General features: G+C 41.6%; 1 protein-coding gene across 4 annotated transcripts; it reads left to right on the top strand.

Moving 5' to 3' along the window:
• The first annotated feature begins 1,112 nt into the window (after window positions 1–1,112).
• On the top strand, window positions 1,113–15,835 carry POLG2 (DNA polymerase gamma 2, accessory subunit). 4 transcript variants are annotated; one of them, XM_045525831.1, is made up of 8 exons: window positions 1,113–1,771; window positions 4,430–4,556; window positions 4,681–4,786; window positions 5,799–5,972; window positions 9,270–9,410; window positions 11,718–11,798; window positions 13,411–13,511; window positions 15,635–15,835. In XM_045525831.1, the coding sequence occupies exons 1-8, from the start codon at window positions 1,210–1,212 to the stop codon at window positions 15,798–15,800; spliced, it is 1,458 nt and encodes a 485-aa protein (XP_045381787.1). In that variant the 5' UTR covers window positions 1,113–1,209; the 3' UTR covers window positions 15,801–15,835. The 4 variants fall into 4 exon arrangements, with proteins under 4 accessions (XP_045381787.1, XP_045381789.1, XP_045381788.1 ...); XM_045525833.1 differs by lacking the exon at window positions 5,799–5,972 and having other exon boundaries at window positions 1,130–1,771; XM_045525832.1 differs by lacking the exon at window positions 11,718–11,798 and having other exon boundaries at window positions 1,130–1,771.
• The last annotated feature ends 6,927 nt before the right edge of the window (window positions 15,836–22,762 follow it).

Genomic DNA, 22,762 nt, shown 5'->3' with positions numbered 1-22,762 from the left:
AACCATTATACATACACAAGGAATTACTTCCTGTGCCTGTCCTACAGCACCTTAGCCATGACCAAAAACTCCTCTATTAACTCTGTTGCTAAGCTATTACCCTTTTCTCATAAACTGCCCCTTCCTGGCAATCTAGAGCTGCTTCCTTTCTCGTAGGCTATTAATCTTTCAAGTTTCCTATACCCACTTTAAAGGGAAGCTAGTACAGGCAATCATGGGCTTTGGAATCAACCGTTTTCTTCAGTCTTTGGCCGTACCACTTCTCCACTACCTGAACAATTTTCTTAAGGTCTCTTCCTGTTTAGATGGAGATTGTAAATTCAAGTTTGCCAGGTGATCGTGGGTCTCTGTTTCGAGCACTTGTCTTATTGCGTGTTTTGATGAACCGGTAGAAGGGTCCTCTGGTAGAAGAAGTTGCGGCCTATACATTAAGTGGTTCTCTGTATCACCAGGAGGGCTTGTTGAAAACGTTGTGGGGGGAGGGTGCCCTCAGCAGTTCGTTTTTAATGCATTCCCAGGTGATGTAAGTGCTGCTGACTGGGCCTGCCCTTCGGAGCCACTGCAGCATGCAGGGCAACTACCCCTAACCCCGTTACACAGCGCCACAGCCCCACCGCACCGAGAGGTTAAGCTTCAAGACAACTGCTCTGGAATTAGGCCTGCTGGCAGCAACACTGCCTGGTTATGAAGGCCTGGGTCGTCAAACCACCGTAAAGTACTAAAACTATCCTTTAAAATAGGAACCAAACTTTATTTTCCTGACACTTTAGATTGAAAAAAGTGTATTTAAATGGTGACTCGGCAAACACCGAATTATTTTGATAGTTTATCTGGATTGCCAAGAAACTAAGAAAGGTAAAGCTCAACGGTGGCTATGGCACGGTAATGAAAAGTAGATGGGGGTAACTTTTATCGGTGCTTAAGAGGAAAAAGATAGGCTATTCGAGGATTGGGGAAGCGGCGCGAGACGAAGAATAAGCTGGCACAGAAAGGCCATTACAGCCCGCATCACCCACGACGGGCGGGGGATGGCTACGGAGGCCACAGCAGGAAAGCAGAGATGCACTTCCGGGGCGGGACCTGCCGCCCACGTGCATGCTCACTTCCGTCGCGCCTGCGCCGTCTCCGCTACGGCGTCTGCTGCCATTGTGGCGGTTTACGGGGATCAGCCGACCGATGGGAGCTTGTGCTCTTTAACTCCTGAAGGAGATGCGCTCTCGTGCAGCAGTCAGAACCTGCCATAAAGTCTGCAGGTGCCTGCTGTCTGGGTTTGGCGGGCGAGTAGATGGGGGGCAGCCGGCGCAGTTGACGGAAAGCAGTACCTCTCGCGGAGGGTACCTGGGATCGCACGCTGAGCTCCCCCAGGGCAGCGAGCCGACCGAAGCCTCCGGGTTTGGAGAGGGAAGCGAGGAGCTGTTAGAGATCTGTCAGAGAAGGCATTTCCTAAATGGAACCAAGAGGCAGCTTAGCCGAGATTCTCTTCTGAGCGGGTGCCACCCTGGCTTTGGACCCTTGGGCATAGAGTTGCGGAAGAATCTGGCCTCAGAATGGTGGTCCTCGGTGGTGGTGTTTAGGGAACAGGTCTTCCCTGTGGACGCCCTCCACCACGAACCAGGCCCTTCACTGCCCGGGGACAGTGCCTTCAGGTTAGTTTCTGCAGAAACTCTACGAGAAATCTTGCAAGACAAAGAGCTGAGTAAGGAACAGCTAGTAGCTATTCTTGAGAACTTATTAAAAACTTCTGGGAAACTACGGGAGAACCTTTTCCACGGTATGCGTCACGATTTCATACTTCGAAACAGGTGTCGGGTGGAAAGGCAGCCTCACTCGATTTGGGGGATTGCAAGTGGCTCTTCTTTCCCATGCAAAGGAACCGTTTTTGCAGTAGTATATTAGTAGTGCTCTCCCCTGGAGAAAATTGGTCCATGGATCAGTTCCTTAAAGAATTTGTCCAAAGGACTTGAACGCTCTGTCTTGGGACTTGGAAATTAGACGGGGCAACCCATGTAATTTTAGAGTTCACTTGAGCAGCCCTAGAATTAGGACCTTAATTCAATCCTGTGTTTGAACAATTTGTTCATTGTTACCAAATTGCTTACAAATACTTCCACAATTACTCCTCAATTTTACACATCATTAACTTATCAAGAGCTCATTTTTCTAGACCAAAAGGAAGTTACCCCCCCTCAGTTTTTGTTACTGAACGTAACTTACAAGCTGTTGTTTGAAGATCTCTCTAGGTAATTTTTGAGCCTGCCAAGTAATAGGACTAATCAAGCTTTATGACTGATTCTTGAGTGAACACACAGTAATTTGAGGGCATCATTTGCCTTTAAAGTCAACACAATTGCAGAGATTCTGAAAAAAAATTCAGGTTCTTTACAGGACAGACTCGCTGCAGGTGTCTGCAAAATGCTGCCCTTGCCATTTTGGTGTTACAAAGTAACTTAAAATAACCTGAATGTTCTTGGTTCTGGAGAATTTAGTGCCCGTATTATAGCCTTTTAAAGATTTCCGTAATGAAATAAAGTAAAACAAATGGGTGATAAAGGTGACACTTTTGATTTGTAGTACTTTAGTTATTCCATGATGGCTTTACTTTAAGGGAGTTAAATCACTGTCTGCCCACCATGGCCCAGAACAAATCAATCTTTTCTTCCCTATCACTGTTGAATGAAGTCGCCATCCTCCCAGTTGCACAGACTTTGAAAATGAGATTTAATTCTTCTAGGTATCCATTCATTCTATTGATGTGGCAAGCATTTTCTTGCCTTCAGGAAACTTAAATTGACCTAATTGCCAAATCCTTTGGTTGTGTAGAGCAAATCCTTGCTCTCTTTAGTCCAAGTCTGAACTGTGGTAGCCTCTACTTACGAATAGCTTTTTAAAATTTTCAGCCATTATGTCTCCAAGTATTGTTACTGCCCCATTTTCTATCTTCTGTCTTTCTGTGACTGATTACACACGTTAGACGTTTTCCCCCATCTTGATATCATCTGACAAGATATGGAAAATTAATAATCATTAATGTGTGATTAATGGACACATTAATCACATTTTAAAGTCCATGTCTAATAACTGAAAACTATCTGTTTCTAGTATCTGTTTTTCTCTGGGTTTTTGGTCATTTGGACTTTATACTGATACTCTATGTAATTTGCGTATAAAAAATTATAGAGATAAATTGAGGCTTTGGTTGTTGGTTTCTTCTTCCTGGGAGGATTTACTTTTGCTTCTGGCAGATAGCTAGAGTGGAGGCATAGCATCTTAATACAATCAGGGATTAAACTGATTAGAGGCTGAGCTTCAGTCTTTTCACTTCAGCTCTGTTGTCCTACAGTGTAGCCCTTTAAATGCCCCAAATGAAAGCCTAGGGTGTATCAGGACAATTTTTAGTACTTCCCCATCCCATAATATGGCAGGAAGTTCTACTTAGCATTTCATCTTCTCAGCTCTGCTATTTGAGAATTGGAAAAGTTCCACTAAATGTTGAGTTCACCTCTCTGCTCTTCTCTGCTTTTAAAATTTTGGACCCTCAAGTTCCTTGCTGCCTTGGTAGCTCTCCTATGTCTTTAAACAGATTTTTAAAAAGATTTTTTGGACCAGTTTTTCTTAACAGCTTGTCTACTCAAATCAAGTAATTTGAACACAGTGCTGTCATTCAATGGGATGTAGTCTAAGTGCATAAAGAACTACAGAGACATTTTGAACTTTTCTTAGATTCATTCAAAGTAGAAATCTTGGAGTTACAATTCTGAAGCTATTTCATGTGTATTATAGGATAAATAAAATAATTAGGTTAATGTTACTAGGAAACAGGATCTTCACTATACAAGAAAAGAGATAAAAATATAGAAGAAGGCAAGGATAAAATAATGTTAAATTTGAGCTGGTAATATCAGTAGGAACTCATGATTTTAAAAAATGTATGTATTTCCTTCCTTCATCAAAAGGGCCTAGAATCAATGACATTTAGTAGCCATGAGCACACCTGGTGTGAGACCCTCTCTCAAAAAAAAATCAGCCATAGGTTAGATGATATTGTGGTCTTATGGTTAACTTTTTAATGGTGTAATAATGGTATACAGAGAATATTTTTATTTTTAGATGATGCATGCTGAAGTGTTTGGGAGTGAACAAGAAAAAAGCAAATGTGGCAAAATGTTAATTGATGAATCTAGATGAAGGGTCTACAGGTGTTCATTTGTATGTAGGTATTCTTCCAATTTTCTTGTAGATTGGAAAATCTTCAAACTAAAATGTTGGGGGAAACTACCTAAAATTCATTGATAATCGATTAAGATCTTTATAGCTCCATGCTACTTGTACTGCTGTATTAACATTATACTATCAATTTGTCTATAAATTGACAGAAATGATTTGGGTTTATGGAACAGTTTTATACAAAGATTGATTTATCTTTTGACAGGTGCCTTGGAGCACTATGTAAATTGCCTGGAGCTGGTAAACAAGAGGCTACCTTACGGCCTTGCTCAGATTGGAGTGTGTTTTCATCCTGTTTCTGACAATAAGCAGACACCTGATGGTGTTAAAAGGTACAGAAAGTGGCAAATAACTTGACCTTATATTTAAATAGTCAAGAATCAGAAATTTCTACTTTGGGATAGATTATGTAATTTTAAAATAAGCTAACATTCTGATATTTTTTGGTATCTAAAGAATTGGTGAGAAGACTGAAGCTTCATTGGTGTGGTTTACTTCTCCAAGAACTTCAAGCCAATGGCTTGATTTCTGGTTACGTCATCGACTCCTATGGTGGAGAAAGGTACTACAATAATTACCGTTAATTTAATAGTTAATAGGTAAATTGTCTTAATGTGTCAGGGGCTTCTGTATTACAAGTGAAATTTTATTTGATGTGGGTATGCTGTATTTGTAAGAGACAGCTATAATATGTCAACAAATACAAATAAAAGACCCTTTGTGATGATTTTCATTATTCCAGATAACAAAGTTACTTTGGTAAAGATGTTTGTTGGGCTCAGATGCATTTGTTGATAAAACTTCTGTATAAGGTAGAGTTCAGACCCCTCACCAAGCATTCCTGGCTGGTATGGAGTTTGACCCTGGCCTGCTCTTACAACTTCAGTTTTTGCTACCTACCTCCCTGAACTCTCTATGTGTTAGTCAAAAGGGTTCTGTAATTGATGATCACATTTTAGTATATGCTGAAAAGAGTTGAAGTAAGCATTTTTTTGTCTTACTCTTCTTGTCCTGCCTTTTCCCAAATCTTAAAAATCCCCAAACTCACTGTATAGTGGTAAAGTCTGGGGTGGGGGTGGCGGATCTCCAAACATCCACCTAAAATAAATGAAGTAACCAAGCACTTCATAGAAGGATAAGAATGGTGACTAGATCATACTTCTTTATCGCATTTAGTTTATGGTTAATTTCCCCTCTTATTAATTGGCCACAGAAAGGCTAGATAGCATCAACAGTTTTTCTCTGAAGTTCTTTCAGACTAAAAGACAGCATTTTTAGCAGCATACTCAGTATTTTTACTTTTTAAAAATTAAGTTTCAGCTGGGTACCTGTAGTCCCAGCTACTCAGGATGCTGAGGCAAGAGGACCACTTGAGCCTAGGAGTTCAAGGCTGCAGTGCCCCATGATTGGGCCTGTGAATAGCCACTGCACTCTGGCCTAGGCAGCATAGGGAGATCTCGTCTCTTAAAAAAAAAAAAAACTCAAGCATCTTTAATTTTTAGAGATAATTATGGGACCAAAGGTAAATTAACACTTTAATAAATTAAGAAGACAAACTTAACTTTCTTTTCCAGTTTGCTGTGAGTCCATCCAACTTCAGCAGCAGTGATTGTCAGGATGAAGAGGGACGGAAAGGAAACAAACTTTACTACAATTTTCCCTGGGGAAAGGAACCAGTTGAAACTCTGTGGAATCTAGGAGATCATGAACTTTTACACATGTATCCTGGAAATGTGTCTAAATTACATGTACGTTTTACGTTCCACACCTATGTATTCTTTACCTAGATTCTCTGTAATCATTTCTGAACCATTTGACAATAAGTTGCAAACATGATATCCCATGACCCTTTAATACTTCAGTGTGTATATTTCAGGTGCAAAGATACTCATATACATAACCATAATATAGCCATCAAAATCAGGAAATTAACAGTAATCCACTGTTAACATCCATTCCACAGAACCTTACAAATTTAACCAATTATCCCAGTGATGCTCTTTCTGTGTCTAGGATCCAATTCAGGATCATATGTTTTATGTAGTTGTCATGTCTCTTTGAGTCTCTTTCAAGTGAACAATTCCTTTTATCCTTCCATGGCTTTCGTGACCTTGACATTTTTGAAGAGTACAGGTTAGTTACTTTGTAGAACGTCCCTTGGTTTGGATTTGTCTGATGCTTCCACATGATTTATATATTTTTGCCAGGTATACCACAGAAGTGGTAGAGCTGCCCTCAGTGCATCATATCAGGCACACAGCATCCAGGTGTTACTAGTGATGCTAACCTTTATCACTTGGTCAAGATGGTGTCTACCAGGTTTCTCCAATGTAAAGCTAATAAATATTTTGTGCTTACTAACGAGTAATAAGCAGGCACTGTAAGGCTATGTAAATAACCTCTTGGTCACCAAATTTTGATTTGCCAGTTACAGCATCCATTGATGATTCTTGCCCAAATCAGTCATTACTGTAAGGTTTGCCAAATGTTTTTTTTTTTTCTAATTTCGTCATTCCTTCTAGACTTATTGGTCAGCAGTATACTATAGGGTGGAGCTTTTCCTTCTCCCCATTTATTTAAATATTTTTTTATATTAGTGTGGACTTACAGATATCTGTTTTTCTCAGAGGGTTACAATCTGTTACTATCATTATTTTGATGCTCAAATTGTCCTAGACTTGGCCAGTGTCCCTTTGCCATATCTCCATCATTCTCTCTACTAGCACTTTCTTTTTGTAGCAACAAATTGTTCCAGAATCTTCTTGTGTTTTCTTTCTTTCTTTCTTTCTTTTTAATTTGGGTCATATTTTTAAATTTTTATTTATTTACTTATTTTTTCAGAATATTACAGGGCATCTTGTGTCTTCTTGACCTAGCTGTGGAGTCAGCTGTTTCTCTAAAGAACCTTGGTCCCTATTAGAGGAGAATGTATCTAAAAACTGAGATCTTGCCTTGAGGTTTACTCCTTACAACCTGGTGTCATTCCTTCTGGGCCCTCTCAGTGGGCACAACTAAGAAATACTTGTAGATGATTACATACGTATACATTTACCTATTTACTTAAGAGACAGGGTCTTGGTCTGTTGCACAGGCTAGAGTAGTGCAGTGGTGCTAAGACGGCTCACTGTAACCTTGACCTCCTGGGTGCAAGAGGTGCTCCCACCTCAGCCTCCTGAGTAGCTGAGCGTAATTTTTTTTTAAATTATTTTTTGTAGAGATAGGGTTTCCCTGTGTTGCTCAGGCTGATCCTCCTGCCTCAGCCTCCCAAAGTACTGGGACTACAGGTGTGAGCCACCACACCTGGTCACATAAGTGTATGTTTACATACTTGTCTACCTCTATATCTGTGTCTATATCTATTAAAACCTAGGAGTTCTTGCCAATTCTTCAAATTCCAGGCTAATGCCACAGGATTTATTCTAGCTTTTCCTCTTTCCGTATTTATAATTTTCTTCTTGAATATATTCAAGAAGAAATCCCAGTACCTGGAGTGTATTTACTTATTTTTCATTTCTTGTATATACCCAAACTCCCGGCCACCACCTCCACCAGACACTCTAGATGAATGTTTGCCAAGGGGAAGAAAGAAAGGCTACAGAACTTGATCCTGGACATACTATTTTATTCGCTCCCCTGTAAGTGCTCTCACCAGAACACAGGGAAGGAGGAAAGCCAGTTAGTAATGCTTGGCCCTGAGTACTTGGCCTCTCCTCTTCTCTAGCAGTCACACTGGCCAAAAGTTTGGCCCTGGACCTCCCAGGCTGGTTGTACCAGCCAGCTGACCCAAGCTCAGCCCTGGCAAGAGGGGAAAAAAGGTGCTTTTTTTACTTCATAAAGTAAAACAGAATTCTCAAAAATTAAAGCAAATGATATAATCCCATTAGAAAAAGGATGCTGCCTTCTAAAACGTTTGAAGTTCTAAAGTTTTAGAAGGCATGTGGATGGGTAGAATTGTGCTGAACCCCTCTTGAGTGGTTCCAGATTTGAATGTTTAGATTTTATTACTGGCTCAGAGTTTTTATGTGCTATTTAGTGGCTAATACAGTCTTACGGTAAAAAAAAAGGTCTCGGAAACTTGGGATTTTTTTTTTTCCTTATCAGTTTGAAAAAAAGGAAATAAATCTGTTTATCAGTACTTGATTTGTATTATGTTATATTTTACAATTATAGCCTTAGCCCAAAAAGTGAGTTTTTAAAAGATGTTTGTTTTTTATGAAAATAACTTTACATTTCAGGAAATTATACTCCTAACTCCTTTCCCTAAGCACACCAACTATTTTTTTTTTTCTGAAGGCTCTTAATAATCTTCAAATAATTTTTACTTAAGAGTGTTACCTTTCCAAATACTGATTCTCACCTAGGAAGCATTGGAAAAATAGTGATGCCTAGGTCCCACTCCAGTTGTTAGTGCAGAATCTCTGGGAGTGGAGCCCAATTATCATTATGTTTTGTTTTAGATTTTTTTTTTTTTTTTTTTTTTGGAGATAGAGTCTCGCTCTTTTGCCCTGGCTAGAGTGCCAAGGCATCAGCCTAGCTCACAGCAACCTCAAACTCCTGGGCTTAAATAATCCTTCTACCTCAGCCTCCTGAGTAGCTGGGACTACAGGCATGTGCCACCATGCCTGGCTAATTTTTTCTATATATTTTTAGTTGTCCAGATAATTTCTTTTTATTTTTTAGTAGAGATGGGGGGGGGGGGCTCTTGCTCTTGCTCAGGCTGGTCTCGAACTCCTGACCTCGAGTATTCCTCCCGCCTTAGCCTCCCAGAGTGCTAGGATTACAGGTGTGAGCCACCTCGCCTGGCCTATCATTATGTTTTAAAATTCACAGGTGCTTCTAACATGTAGGCAGTTGAGACCCACTGATTTAAACCCCTAGCTCTCTGAGAGCAGAGAATGTGTCATCGTCTTTGTGAGCCTGGCACAGAGGGACTGCTTTGCTAAATGAAATTTTACTTTTGTATTCTGATTGTGTAAGTCTAAAATATGTAATTTGAAGAAAGAGTTGTGCTAAAAACTTTATTTTTGTTCTATTTTTCTGTGAAGGGCCGAGATGGACGGAAAAATGTAGTTCCTTGTGTTCTGTCTATAAATGGGGATCTAGACCGAGGCATGCTGGCCTACCTCTACGATTCTTTCCAGCTGACAGAGAATTCCTTTACAAGAAAGAAAAATCTTCATAGAAAGGTGCTTTTGATATTTCAGAGATGGATTTGGGAAACAAAAAATATGGGCTTTTTTTCCTTTTTTTTGTTAGTGTGCTTGGTTTCTAACATAAGTTCTGAATAATTTCTTTTAGTGCATATAGTTTAAGCATTTTTCATTTTTTTAGAATCTGGCCATAGGAATAATAGTAAGGTTCTCACAGAATAGAACAGGGCATCCCTAGTGGGTAATCCCAAAGTCATTTCTGTTTGATCATGGGCAGCAGTTCTCTCCCGGGCTCTGAGACCCTGAGCCTTCCCATCAGTGGCTTCCATTATATCAGAAGCTTGAGTGCTGGTGAGTAGGCCTGAGGCCGGACCAGCAAGATCTGTCGTATTGACCTCTCTGCCCCAGGGATCAGGCTCCTGGTCTTATTCCATGTTGCTGGTCACTGGATTTCCTGTGATCCAGTTCTGCTAAATCACTGGAGATCCAGTGACCAGCTAGATACAGGCCTGGGCCAAGGGAAAGGCTGGTTTTAGTGCATGAACATGCACTTTGAGCTTGTTTATGGGTTCAAAGAAAATCAAGAGAGAGAAGGGGTTATAGGAGAGGAAAGAAATGACTAAACAGCAAGATGTTGGAGGAAACAGGAAGGAGTCAAGACAGGATCAAGAGCACAAGTGGGAAGCCGGGCGTGGTGGCTCACACCTGTAATCCTAGCACTCTGGGAGGCCGAGGCGGGAGGGTCTCTTGAGCTCAGGAGTTCAAGAGCACAAGTGGAGGGAGATGTCTGGAAACAGTGTTATTTGAAACAAGGAGGAAAAAGGATGGTGTAGCTATAAATGGGCTCCTAGAGCTGGTTAGCCTTTGACGAATGCTTTACTCGCACCCTGTATTTTCTCAGGGAAGGCAAGAGTAGTAGTTCAAAATGTGGAGGAGTGGAGGTTTAAGTGGCAAGAGTGTGGAATACTCATGTTCCCCTTGAACATAAAAAGAAGTTGCTCCAAATCAAAAGTTTTAACAAGTAATGTTGAGTTGTGAGTGCTCAACTGCGAATGGGAGCTATGAGTTTATGGCACCACTCTGCTCAGGCGATCCTCCTGCCTCAAGCTGCTGAGTAGCTGGGACTACGGGAGTGTGCCACCACACCTAGTTAATATTTTAATTTTGCTATGTTGCTCAGGCTGGTCTTAAACTCCTGACTCAACTGATTCTCCTGCCTCAGCCTCCAAAAGTGCTGGGATTACAGGAGTAAGCCACTGTGTCCGCCCCCCTTCTTTTTCTTATACCCTTGTACAAACCATCAGTAAATCCTCTTTGACTTCAAAATATATTCTGAATCTGACCACTTCCTACCCGCTCCAACCTCCAATGCTAGCACCTGAACTAAGCCACCATCATCCCTGCCTGCCCCGCTCCTCCCCGCCCCGGAGTGGCCCTGTTAAAAGGCACTTGTTATGTTGCTCTTCTGCCCAGAACACCCCAGGAAGCTCTTCATCTCACTTAGAGGAAAGACCAAAGCCCTTTCCTTTTTGACCTGCTGTTACTCTCCACTCAGTCTGCCCAACAGCACTGACCTCCTTGCTGTTTCTGGAACATGCCAGGGATGCTCCCAGCTTATAGCCTTGTCATTTGTTCTCCCCTTTGCCCAAAATGTTTTTCCTCCATCATCCACATGTCTTATTCCCCCACCTCCTTTCAAGCGTTTGCTCAAGTGTCACCTCAGGGAGAGGACCTCTGACCACCTTAGTTAACATTGCTGAAAGCCCTCTACCAACCTGCCCCTCGCAAGCACTTCCCATCTTCTCCCTTTTTTTTTTTTTTTTTTTTTTTTTTTTTTAGCAGTTACCACCTTCACATACATTATATCTTTACTTACTTTATTATCTGTTTGTCCCTGCCATGTGGGACACAGATTTTTGCCTCAGCGCCTAGCACTTTTCCTGGCATTGCACAGCCATTCACATGTTTGTTGGGTGGATGGATAAATGGGAAGAGTGTAGGTTTTGACTAGAGAGAGAAAGTCCAAGTGATAGGCTGCGTGTCCCGGGCTGGGTAGAGTTGGAAGTCATGCCAGGAAGAGGCATTTTGACTGAGGGAAAACACAGTTGCCAGAAAATGAGTCCCAGGTTAATGTATTTCAGCAGAACCTCTAAGTGGAGAAATCCATGGGCAGCTGATTACATCCTTACCTAGTGTTTTATGACCTCAGCTAACTTCCATTTTCACACAGGAAATTTAGCTGCTTAAGAAACTCTGTGTATGTTATACTTGAGTTGTATTTAAACAAGATGTGCTTTTTTCCCCCCTTTCGTGTCCTCCCCCTCCCTACTTTAATTGCCTTAGGTACTTAAACTCCACCCTTGTCTAGCCCCTGTTAAGGTTGCTTTGGATGTGGGAAGAGGCCCAACAGGGGAACTGAGACAGGTGGGTTAAATGAGTTTAAATGTGTGATTTTAATTACAGACTGAGTATTCATTATCCGAAATGCTTGGAACCAAAGGTGTTTTGGATTTTGGATTTTTTGGATTTTGGAATATTTGAAGAATACGTACTGATTGAGCACTGCTAATTCGAAAACCTCAAATCTGAAACATTCCAATGAGCATTTCCTTTGAGCTCAAAAAGTTTCAGATTGTAGAGCATTTTGGATTTCACATTTTCAGGTTAGGGATGCTCAACCTGCATAACCATTACTCCAAGTCAACCTGGGAGCTTGCTATTTAAAATTTGATTTTGATTCACTTGCTTCTAAAAATGTTCTAAATAATGAACTGTGGATAAATGCGTGGTTAATTATAGATAGTCTGAAGTATAGTGTATTAAAGACGCTGACTTCAGTTCGGTGGGTTTTGCTGTTAAAGTTATGCCCACTCATTTTTTAATGAGTTTACATAGTTTTAGTAATTACAGTATTTGTACAGATGTCAAGTGAATTATTTCTTTCTCCTTTCCCTTTTAACTTAACACTTTGGTATAAGCAAATGTTCTAGGTCTATAATTTTCTTTTGATTTTTCTAACCTGTCTGTTCTAATTATTCAATACTCTTGAGAAAAGCCTGGTGGGGAGGTCTTTCTTTCTTTCCATAGATTCCTTCTGCAGTCGTCATTTCTGTCTGGGTGACTCAGACCTATCCGGGACCAGATAGAAAAGATAACGGCTTATTTCTGCATTTCTCCCCAGGGTGTGGCACTCTCCCCAACACCGTTGTAGCAAGCAAGTTCCTCGTGCCCCGCTACCCTGTTCCCTTGCCAGGGACATTTGGTAATGTCTGAGGACATTTTTGTTTGTCACAAGAGGTGGAGAGTGCTACAGGCATCTGGTGGAGGCCAGGGGTGCTGCTAAACAATCCTGCTCTAGAGCCATAGTTCCTGTTAAGGCGGGTTTTAAATTTTGGTGTTCTTTTTTTTTTTTTTTTGCTTCACTATTGCTTTTGAAGAAAATAATAAAGTTTACTATGTCATTTATTCATTAGTACTTCTGTATTTCCAGTCAGGCTTTTGTTTCCGGCATTCTACTGAAACTAGTCATTGTCTTCTTGAAACGTTTTCCGTACTTGGAAAACCACTCCTGGGTTTCCATGTACCTTTTTCTTCCCTGGCTCTTCAGTCTCTGCCTGAGATAGTAGTGTAACCTTAGTGCTCAGGTCTCACCTCTCAGATGAGTTTTGAGTTAACATAGCCCTTTGGACCTACTGTTTTTTCCTGAATAGACTCCGCTTTGGCTTTGTTTGGTTTTGAATGATGATGATGATAAAAATTTTGTTTCGTATAAAAATGTCTTCCAGAACATTCACATTTAATATTCAGCTTTGCAGTACTTAATTTCTTCATTTTCAGAGGAAGCATATAACTTAATAAGTATATACTATATAAATTATAAACATTAAAATCACATAATTAAAGGAATTTATACCCATTTTAATTGGTCCATTACCCATTTTAGAACTTGAAGATGGTAATTTGTGGCTTCACAAAAATTGGGTAATCTAACTACTTTTATGTCTTTCATATTTGAAGTTTTTATATTTTTCTCCAGGTTTGTCAAGGAATATTTAATGAATTACTAGAAAATGGGATTTCTGTGTGGCCTGGTTATTTGGAAACTGTACCATCCTCATTGGAACAGCTTTATTCAAAGTAAGAATTACCTTCCTTGTCATTAAAAAATGTATTTATTCAGAGTTTTTGATTGTATGTTTGTTTATGATAATAGAAATCTCTTCTATGTATATATATAAAATGTAATTTTATATTATTCCTCACTTTACCTTTTATAGAACCATGTGCCCTTAGTTAATTGCTACAGCAGGGAGTACAGTATTCAGGCATATTTGAGCATGTAATATGTGCAATTCCAAGACTTAATGTCAGGAAGTATGTATGCCTCAGTTTATCTACTTTTTGGGGATGAAGTTATGTATATAGCATGATTTGTTGAATGAGGACTGAAGGAGCATGAGTGGACTGCATTTCTGCTAGCGCTGAGCTTCATTCAGAGACTGAACAGAAGAAAATTCTATCCTGAAGGAACAGAAAACTAATCTTCTCAGGGATTGGTACCTCTCTTTACCTCTGTTTCTGCTCAAGACAGAAACTGGCTGTCACCCTTAACTCCTCCTCTTCCTTACTCTCCGTATCCCTCCCAAATGTATCTCATATCCATATCTCTGTCTTTTCTTTCTTTCTTTTTTTATTATTTCAGCATATTATGGGGGTACAGAAGTTTAGGTTATGTATATTGCCCTTGCCTGCTCTCCCCCCGCACCCAGAATTAGAGCTTCAAGCGTGTCCATCATATCTCTGTCTTCACTGCCACTACCCAGGTTAAGGTGACAAAGATCTCTTACCTGGATAATTGAAATAATCTCCTAATTGATCTCCCTGACTAGTTTTACTCTCTGCTATTTCACTTCTGTTTTTAATAAAGTGCCCCAGTCTTCCTCCTTTAGGTTTATTTTGGTCTTTGTTTGTTTTAGCTTTCTGTGTTGAATACATATCTTTTGGGTGAAAAGTTGTGAAGCTTTGTGTTTTGCTCTTCAGTACTTTCATAACTTATTAAAATATACCTTCCAGATAATGTCCACAGAAAAACAGTCTTCTATAAATGGAAATAGAGCAACTAATAGTTTTACCATGTATAAAATGAAGGGTTGGTACTTGAACTTAACAATCCTCTCAGGTTCTAAAATCTTATTCTCGGGTGCAGTGGTTCACGCCTGTAATCCTAGCACTTGGAGGCCGAGGCAGGAGGATCTCTTGAGCTCAGGAGTTTGAGACCAGCCTGATCCCTGAGCAAGAGCAAGACCCTGTCTCTACTAAAAATAGAAAAAATTAGCCAGGTGGTGGCATGTGCCTCTAGTCCCAGCTACTCAGGAGGCTGAGGCAGGAGGATCACTTAAGCCCGGGAGTTTGAGGTTGCAGCAAGCTACGATGATGCCACTATACCCAGGGTGACACAGTGAGACTCTGTCTCAAAAAATAAATAAAATCTTACCCTTTGTGTCATGTGGACATTATCAAGTAACAGCTCTTCATATGGTAAAGGCTTGACTGTCTCAGGATATTTTTATGTAAATATTTATTAAACATTTATGTTTTATGCACTTTGATACAGTAATGAACAAAACAGAAAAATTTCCTGTTCTTGTGACACTTATATTCCAGTGGGACAAAATAGTAACCAAGTAAATAGATAATTACATTAGTTTTTGATGGAATCCTGCAAAGAAAATAAATAGTAATGAGTTAGTGTGACTTGGTAAACAGAAAAGTCACTGTGATATAATCAGTTATTGCTGAACTAGAAACTATAAGTTAGCATATTAAATTATAAATGAAGCATGATTTTGGTATAATTTGTGGTACACTAGATCTTTAGTATATTGTTTATTATAAGAGATTTTGGTCTAAAATAATTGTTCTTGAATTGCATCCAACTATCAAAAAGGCTGAGGTTATTGTGAGATTCATCCTTTATGTCACTTCAAATGATGTGTTCAGGTACCAGTGTTTATTTCTCACATTTTATTTTCTTCTATGATTTTTTAGCTGTTGCAATAAATTAGGAACTCTCTGAAAATTTTACTTTGAATATCATTCAGAAACTTTTAAAATGTTTTTTTGGTCCAGCTCTCAAGCCCTGACTTTGAGTTTTTGACTCTTGAGAGTGGCTTGGATGCTGATGTAATTAAAGCTGGTAATGTGGGGAATTTACAATTTACATTTGTGCTCATATATTTTTTTAATTACTTTTTTGTTAGGTATGATGAAATGAGTATTCTCTTCACAGTTTTGATTACTGAAACTACTTTGGAAAATGGATTAATACAGCTGAGAAATAGAGACACCACAATGAAGGAAATGATGCATGTATCCAAATTAAAAGACTTTTTAATCAAGTATATATCATCGGCTAAGAATGTATAGATTTTTGTATTTATATAATAAATATTCTCTCCTAATTTAGTTGTCTTATGTTAACTTGGATTATTTTTAGTCCCTTTGCACTTATGAAGTGGACATTTTTGGTGCTTTCTTTGATTCTATTTTTATTGTATTTTTGATGTATTCCACTGTATCAGGAATATGTTCAGCTGTAAGAAACAAAAATCTTACTAAACTGGATAAAGCTTTGGGGGTTTGTTTTCCTCACATAACAAGAAACCTAGAGGGTAGACTGTCCAAAGCTGGGTATAGCTGTTTATAGTGAAGGATGAAGGTACCATGTCTTTCTGGTCTACCATCTTCAGTGTGTTGGCTTTTATCTTTATACTTGTTGCTTTGTGATCACAGGTGACTGCTGTATTTCCAGCTTCTCATCCTTCTAGTTAGGAGTAAAGTCAAAGAGACAAGGGCTAGCCAGCCAAGACTCTTCCAGTTTTAATTAGGAAAGTAAAAGCTTTTCCAGACCTCTCAATCAAAAGACTTCTTTACATCTCATTGATCAGAACTACATCACATGGTAATTTCTAGACCAATCACTATCCAAGAGAATGAGACTATCCTGATTTAGATCAAATGCAATTTATCCCTTGGGGCTACAATAATGTCTTACTGTCTCTGAAATGGGTTTTGTTATCAGGAAAAAAAGGGATCTTTATGGAGTCTGCCACATCTATACTGTCAAATATCAAAGATTAACCTAAAACTAAATTTTTAATAGAACATTTATTGATTTTTTGAAAAGCAAGCTAAAATAAATGTTAGAAGTAATCTAACTATTGCAATTTATTTCATGTCTGATTCTGATTGATATGTTTATAAGAAATCTTTGAACTTCTATGTACTAATTATGTTTGTGTAAATATCCCACTATTGCTAACTTGAGAAAAAGACCAACTGATAATTCATGTAAAACATCTTGAAAATTTGCCTAATTTGTCTTAGTTGACTTTACTTGGTAGGATGTTTTTTCTTTCATCTTTTTCTTTTTCTTTTTTGCTGATTTATTTTTATTATGGACAATTACAGACACAGGCTTATACAGATTAGTGTAATTAATCGCATGTGTCTGTTACCAATAATCATCAACCCATTGGCTAATCCGGTCTCATCTACCAGTACCACCCTTCCATATTGTTTCACAGCAGACCACAGACATCATTTCATGTGTAAACATTTTAGTTAAGGATCTTGTATTAGCCACAATACCATTATCACACCTAAAAAAGGGAACAATGAGGCCGGGCGCGGTGGCTCACGCCTGTAATCCTAGCTCTGGGAGGCCGAGGCGGGTGGATCGCTCGAGGTCAGGAGTTCGAGACCAGCCTGAGCAAGAGTGAGACCCCGTCTCTACTAAAAATAGAAAGAAATTATCTGGCCAACTAAAAATATATATACAAAAAAATTAGCCGGGCATGGTGGCTCATGCCTGTAGTCCCAGCTACTCGGGAGGCTGAGGCAGTAGGATCGCTTAAGCCCAGGAGTCTGAGGTTGCTGTGAGCTAGGCTGATGCCACGGCACTCACTCTAGCCCGGGCAACAGAGGGAGACTCTGTCTCAAAAAAAAAAAAAAAAAAAAAAGGGAACAATGATATTAAGGAATTACTGAAAATTTTCTTGGGTGTGATAATGGTAATATGGTTTACGTTTTCCTTTTTAAAAAATATAGAAATACATAAATATTTTTGGGCAAAATATATCTGATAATTGCTTTAAAATTCTTCTGTTTAAAAAGTTTTTAAGGCTGGGCGCGGTGGCTCACGCCTGTAATCCTAGCACCCTGGGAGGCCGAGGCGGGCGGATGGCTCGAGGTCAGGAGTTCAAGACCAGCCTGAGCAAGAGTGAGACCCCGTCTCTACTAAAAATAGAAAGAAATTATCTGGACAACTAAAAATATATATAGAAAAAAAATTAGCTGGGCATGGTGGCGCATGCCTGTAGTCCCAGCTACTCGGGAGGCTGAGGCAGTAGGATCGCTTAAGCCCAGGAGTTTGAGGTTGCTGTGAGCTAGGCTGATGCCACGGCACTCACTCTAGCCCGGGCAACAGAGCGAGACTCTGTCTCAAAAAAAAAAAAAAAAAAAAAAAACTTTTAAGAAGTGGGAGATGAAACAAGAATAGTGCTGAGCTGTTGAAGCTGGGTGACTGGGGGTTCATAGTCTATACTATTTTTGTGTATGTTTGAGAATTTTCATAATAAATTTGAGAAAAAAGTCTTTAATATCAAATATCCACTTAGTTTCCATCTCATAAAATAAAATTTTGTAGTTTTCATCAGGATCCAACTGAGGTTCGTACCTTGTTGAGATTGGTTAGTAGGTCTTTTAGTCTCTCTTATCCTATAGATTCATGCTCTCCTTTTAAGAAACTTGGCTAATTATTGTGGGGTTTTTTTCCACAATCATTGTCTGGATTTTGCTTACTGCATCTTCATGATATAGTTTAACTTGTTTCTCTCCTGTATTTCCCGTAGATGGGTAGTTGAATCCAGAGGCTTGATAGCTCCAAGTTCAATTTTTTGGGCAAGATTATTTTATTAGGTTGTTGTATTCTTTCATCAGGAGGTGGTAGTGTCCGCTTGTTTCTCTTTGGGGGATGCTAACAACCATTGATCAGTGCCTACCTAAATTGGTCAGTTAGCTAAAGGTCAAAAAATGATGATATTCTGTCTTTATTTTCTTTGTTAGCTAGAGTACTTATATAAAGAAAAACTTCCCACATACTGTTCGCTTACCTAGAGGTATGGGAAAGGTGTATGTGTATTTTAATCAGCTTTATCATGATACAGTTCACATACAATTTACCTATTTTAAATGGATGAATTGATAGGACTATGTATAACCACGATGGCAATAGAGAAAATTTTCATCACCCCATAAAGTCCTCTCGTGCCTTTTTGGGACTCTCAGTAGTAACCACTGTTTATCAGACGGCAGCATACCTAGCCTCTATTGTTTTGACAGAACTTCCCTCCAAGCCAATTGCTTTTAATAAGTTTATTTTTAATGATAAGCATTTTTTATCAAAAAAATTTATGAAATTTATTTACAAAGAAATTTTGTAATTTTTAAATGTTTATCAGTGTGGTATTATGCCATACCAATATATATTGAAAGGTGTTATTAGAAACAGTCCTGTGAAACTCATTGTTGACTTAGCTATAAGAACATTCTTGAAGACATTTGTTTGCTGTGTCATACCAGGGATCGTTGTGTTTCTCCCGAAAGGCCTGTTACATGTGTTCACAAAGACTTTGGGTCTAGATGCCAGGGATACAGCAGTGAACAAGGTCCTTCTAGGGTGGCAAGCAGAGATAAACAATAAGCAGGTGAGCACATGAAAAGGTAATTTCAGATAGTGATAGTGTTGGAAATAGAATAGGATGATGCATTGAATAGTGGCCAGGGCGGTGTGCTTCACATAGGTGGTCAGAGAAGGCCTCTGAGGACGTGATGCTTGCACCGAGACTGAATGACGGGAAGGAGCCGGCCGTGTGAAGCTCTGGGGTGGCACATTCTGGGCCAAGAACTAGCATGTGCCAAGGTCCTTAGGAAGGAAAAGGCTTGGAGTGGTCAAGGAACAAAGCGGGCAAGAGCCTCCCGAGTGCTAGGATTACAGGCGTGAGCCACCACACCTGGCCATTTATATTAAATTGAAAAACAGGCAAAGCTAAAGATGATGTTTAGCAATGTATACTTAGGAGGTAAAACTATAAAGAAAAGCAAAGGCGTGATGCCCACCGAGAGGGGTTAAGTCAGGGAGACGGGGCTGTGACTAGGACAAGGCAGGCAGAGGGCTCTGGGCAGCGGGTCACTGACCCTGCACCATTCACTCGTCTTCACTTGATGTAATTTATTAAACTACACGTATTTTTAATGCATTTTTAGATAATGTGTGCTCTATTTCACAACAACAAAAAAAATTAAGGATTATGTGGATTTGAAAAAGAACGAAAGTGAAACTTCTAGACATGAGAAATGTGGCTATTGAAATGAGAAGCTCAGAAGATCCTCTTCCTCTTCCTCTCCCCTCCCTGGAAGATTCAGTGCAAAGGCCGTGGGGTGGAGCGGGAAGCCTAGTAACTGGGGCTGGGCTTCAGGGCCCCTCTTGCGGGAGGAGGGAGCCCACTCAGAGGTTGGCCGCCCAGAGCAGGGTGTTGGGTGTCTGCAAGGTGGAGGGTCTGTCCAGCATGTGGTGTTGGAGCCTGTGAGGGGCCAGTATGTTCTGCAAGGGGGGCTGGGGCGTGTCACAGGCTGGGGCAGGTGTCAGAGCCCAGACGGGGTGAGAAGGGTGTTCTCGTGGGAGAGCAGCCTGGGTAGAGGTTTAGAGTTTAGGGCCAGGACGGAGTCCATGTAAAGGGTGGTGGTGAGGGCAGCCCTGAGGGGGTGTCAGACCATGAGGTGGAAGGGAAGGCATTTGGGGTGTTAGAGCCCGGCAGGGTGAGGACCGTATCCAGGGAAGGAGCCGGGGGAGCGCCCGGGGGCAGACGTGGGAATGCCGGCTGGAGAGCACAGAGTGGGAGACGGAGCAGGAAATCAGGGCTTGGCGTCAAGTCAAGGACACCAGGAGCTGGTCCTAAATAAGCGGCTGGGGCGTCCCCTTGAAGCTTGGACTCAACCGAGGTACAGCTGAGCCGTCCAACACAGACGCCACAGTGAATCAGAAGCAATGCTACTTTCTGGGCGAAACAGGGCTAGTGGCACATGTGAAAGTGATAAGATTTTGGCTCTACTGAGTTAAATAAAATATATCATTCTGATTCGTTGCACCTGTTTCTTTTCAATTTTGATTGTGGCTGCTAGAAAAAGTTAACCGTGCCTCTGCGGCCCACATTCTGTCGCTGTCGGACGGTGCTGGCCTCCAGGAAAGAGGACGGAGACGCCGGGCGGGGCTGAGGCAGGTGGGGAGGAAGGTGCGAGAAGGCCCAGAGAGGGCGGCGTGTTAGCGCGAGTTCACCGTGGGAGACCGGGATACCCACCAGCTCACTGTGTCCTTCGGGAGGGCCTAGAGGACAGTCCTTTCACCAAAGCAATTCACAGGCCTTGGCGTGGGACAGCAGCCTTGGTGAACCTGCCGTCCTCTGTCAGCCAGAGTTGGTGGTGGAAGACGTTACCCTGGACCCAGGCCCTACATCAGTGGGAATGACAGGACTCCGCCACCGCAGAGGTGAGGTGGTGGCCCTGAAGTGTGGAAGGCAGGGTTAATGTAATTGCCACAAGGGGTGGCAGGGCTGGGGTGGCTGGGATTGAGGATGAGACCCAGGCGTTCCTGGGAGTAAGACAGATAGGCAACGACAACAGTGTTTATATAACCAAGACAGACTCAAAGCAAATGAACGGAAGGCTGGTGTCAGCACCGCAGTGTAAAATCATGCATTGTTTCCAGCTCTGATCCACTTCTCAGACCCATCAAACGATCCCCTTGAGAAAAGACCCTGCAAAACAGCAAGTACCTACAATGACTGTTCCCTCAATCTTTCCCTGAGGTTCCTCCCGCTCCGTAGCAGAGAAGCCGTGCACCGGGGAAAGGAGACCACCAGCTCATCCAGGGCCGTTCAGGGGCTGTCAGATACAGGGTCTGAGCTGACACTGACACCAGGCGACCCAAAATGCATGCTGTGGTGGGGTGCACAGAAGCCAGTTGACAGTGAAGGACAGGTCGAAGCCTTCTCAACGTTGGGTCCAATAACCTGCAGAGCCACCTTATGGTCATTGCCCTGGTTGGCTCCTGATTGCACAATTAGGATGATTAGGATGGAGGTACAACTGATAGGACCCTCACCTGGGCTTCCTGATATGTGGACTGGGGGCAGCTTTTATAGGAGGGGCCAAGTCCTTGAAACTGCTCCCTCTGCCCCCAGCCAGGAAGGTGCAGCAGGAGCAATGCTGCACTCCGAGTAGACTCTGGAGACAGTGCCTCCTTCAAATACTTGGAGAACGCAGGGATAGCTGTCGTCTCCACCATGCCTCTTCCCAATTTACCTGTATGGCCACTGCGAACACTAGATGGGTCCTGGCAGGGGACTGGGGACTTCTGTCAACCCGGCCATCTGTAGATACAATTGCAGCTGCTGCACCAGATGCACCAACACAGCCTCTAGCACACGGCGCACAGCTATGGATCTGGCAAACGCGTCCTTTTCAATTCCCATTGGAAGAAAAGATTAAAAGCAGTTTGGAGTCACATGGAAAGGAGAGTGGTACACATTCCTGGTTTAGTCCCAGCTGTCTCCTGCCCTCAGTCACAATGTAGGGGCTCAGAGCCTGCAGGGTTCAAGGTCTGGACCATCCCGGCCACCTAGACCACGAAGTGCTGGCGGAGGGTAAAGGAGATCTGGAACGGAGGACGGTGGGAGGGAGACTGGGAATATCAGTTAGGACCGGAAGACCTGTTGCAGCAGTTTGTGTCATTAACCCTCCTGTGTTAGGCCTTTTGGAGAGATTGTGACTGGCACCACCTGGAATTCTCAGTGGCAGTTTCAGCTTCATGGAGGGTGGGGGTGGTCTGAGTGTCGGGGGTTGGAGTGGGGCATTAGATCAGCCTGCCCTTGCTCTCACTCTGATTCCAGCCTCAGCTGTGGAAACAGTTCCGTGTGGGCTGCACAATGATGGAATCGTGCCCAAGCATAAAACGCATCTTTTGTTTTCTGCCCAACTGTGACACTGTGATCAGTGGACCAGTTCTCTTGGTATGTACATCTTCTTAAGGTAACCCTGAACTAATAGGGTGTGGGAACCAACGGATAAATGCTTCTCCCTGTCAATCCCCAGAAACAATTCTGAGAGGCATTCTGGACTTCGGAAGGTCTTAACAGAATCAAACCCAGTTTACCCCTACGGTCGCTAAGTCGACAACCCCTCCCCGTCCCTGTGTTGGCTTTTTCTCCTTCCCTGGGATCAGCTCCCACATAAACTCCCTGCACCCGTGTCCTTGTCACAGGCCCTGCTTT

This window comes from Lemur catta, chromosome 15 (assembly GCF_020740605.2).
Source record: "Lemur catta isolate mLemCat1 chromosome 15, mLemCat1.pri, whole genome shotgun sequence".
NCBI classification, from domain to species: domain Eukaryota; kingdom Metazoa; phylum Chordata; class Mammalia; order Primates; family Lemuridae; genus Lemur; species Lemur catta.
The sequence above is the reverse complement of the archived record's forward strand: the minus strand, read 5'-3'. Positions and strand labels throughout refer to the sequence as shown.

Excerpts from the sequence above, each read along its gene's own strand:
- POLG2 (XM_045525831.1), top strand. The coding sequence starts at position 1,210 with ATGCGCTCTCGTGCAGCAGTCAGAACCTGCCATAAAGTCTGCAGGTGC. Across the intron at positions 4,557-4,680 it reads ACACCTGATGGTGTTAAAAG|AATTGGTGAGAAGACTGAAG; the intron begins GTACAGAAAGTG and ends TGGTATCTAAAG. Across the intron at positions 4,787-5,798 it reads GACTCCTATGGTGGAGAAAG|TTTGCTGTGAGTCCATCCAA; the intron begins GTACTACAATAA and ends TTTCTTTTCCAG.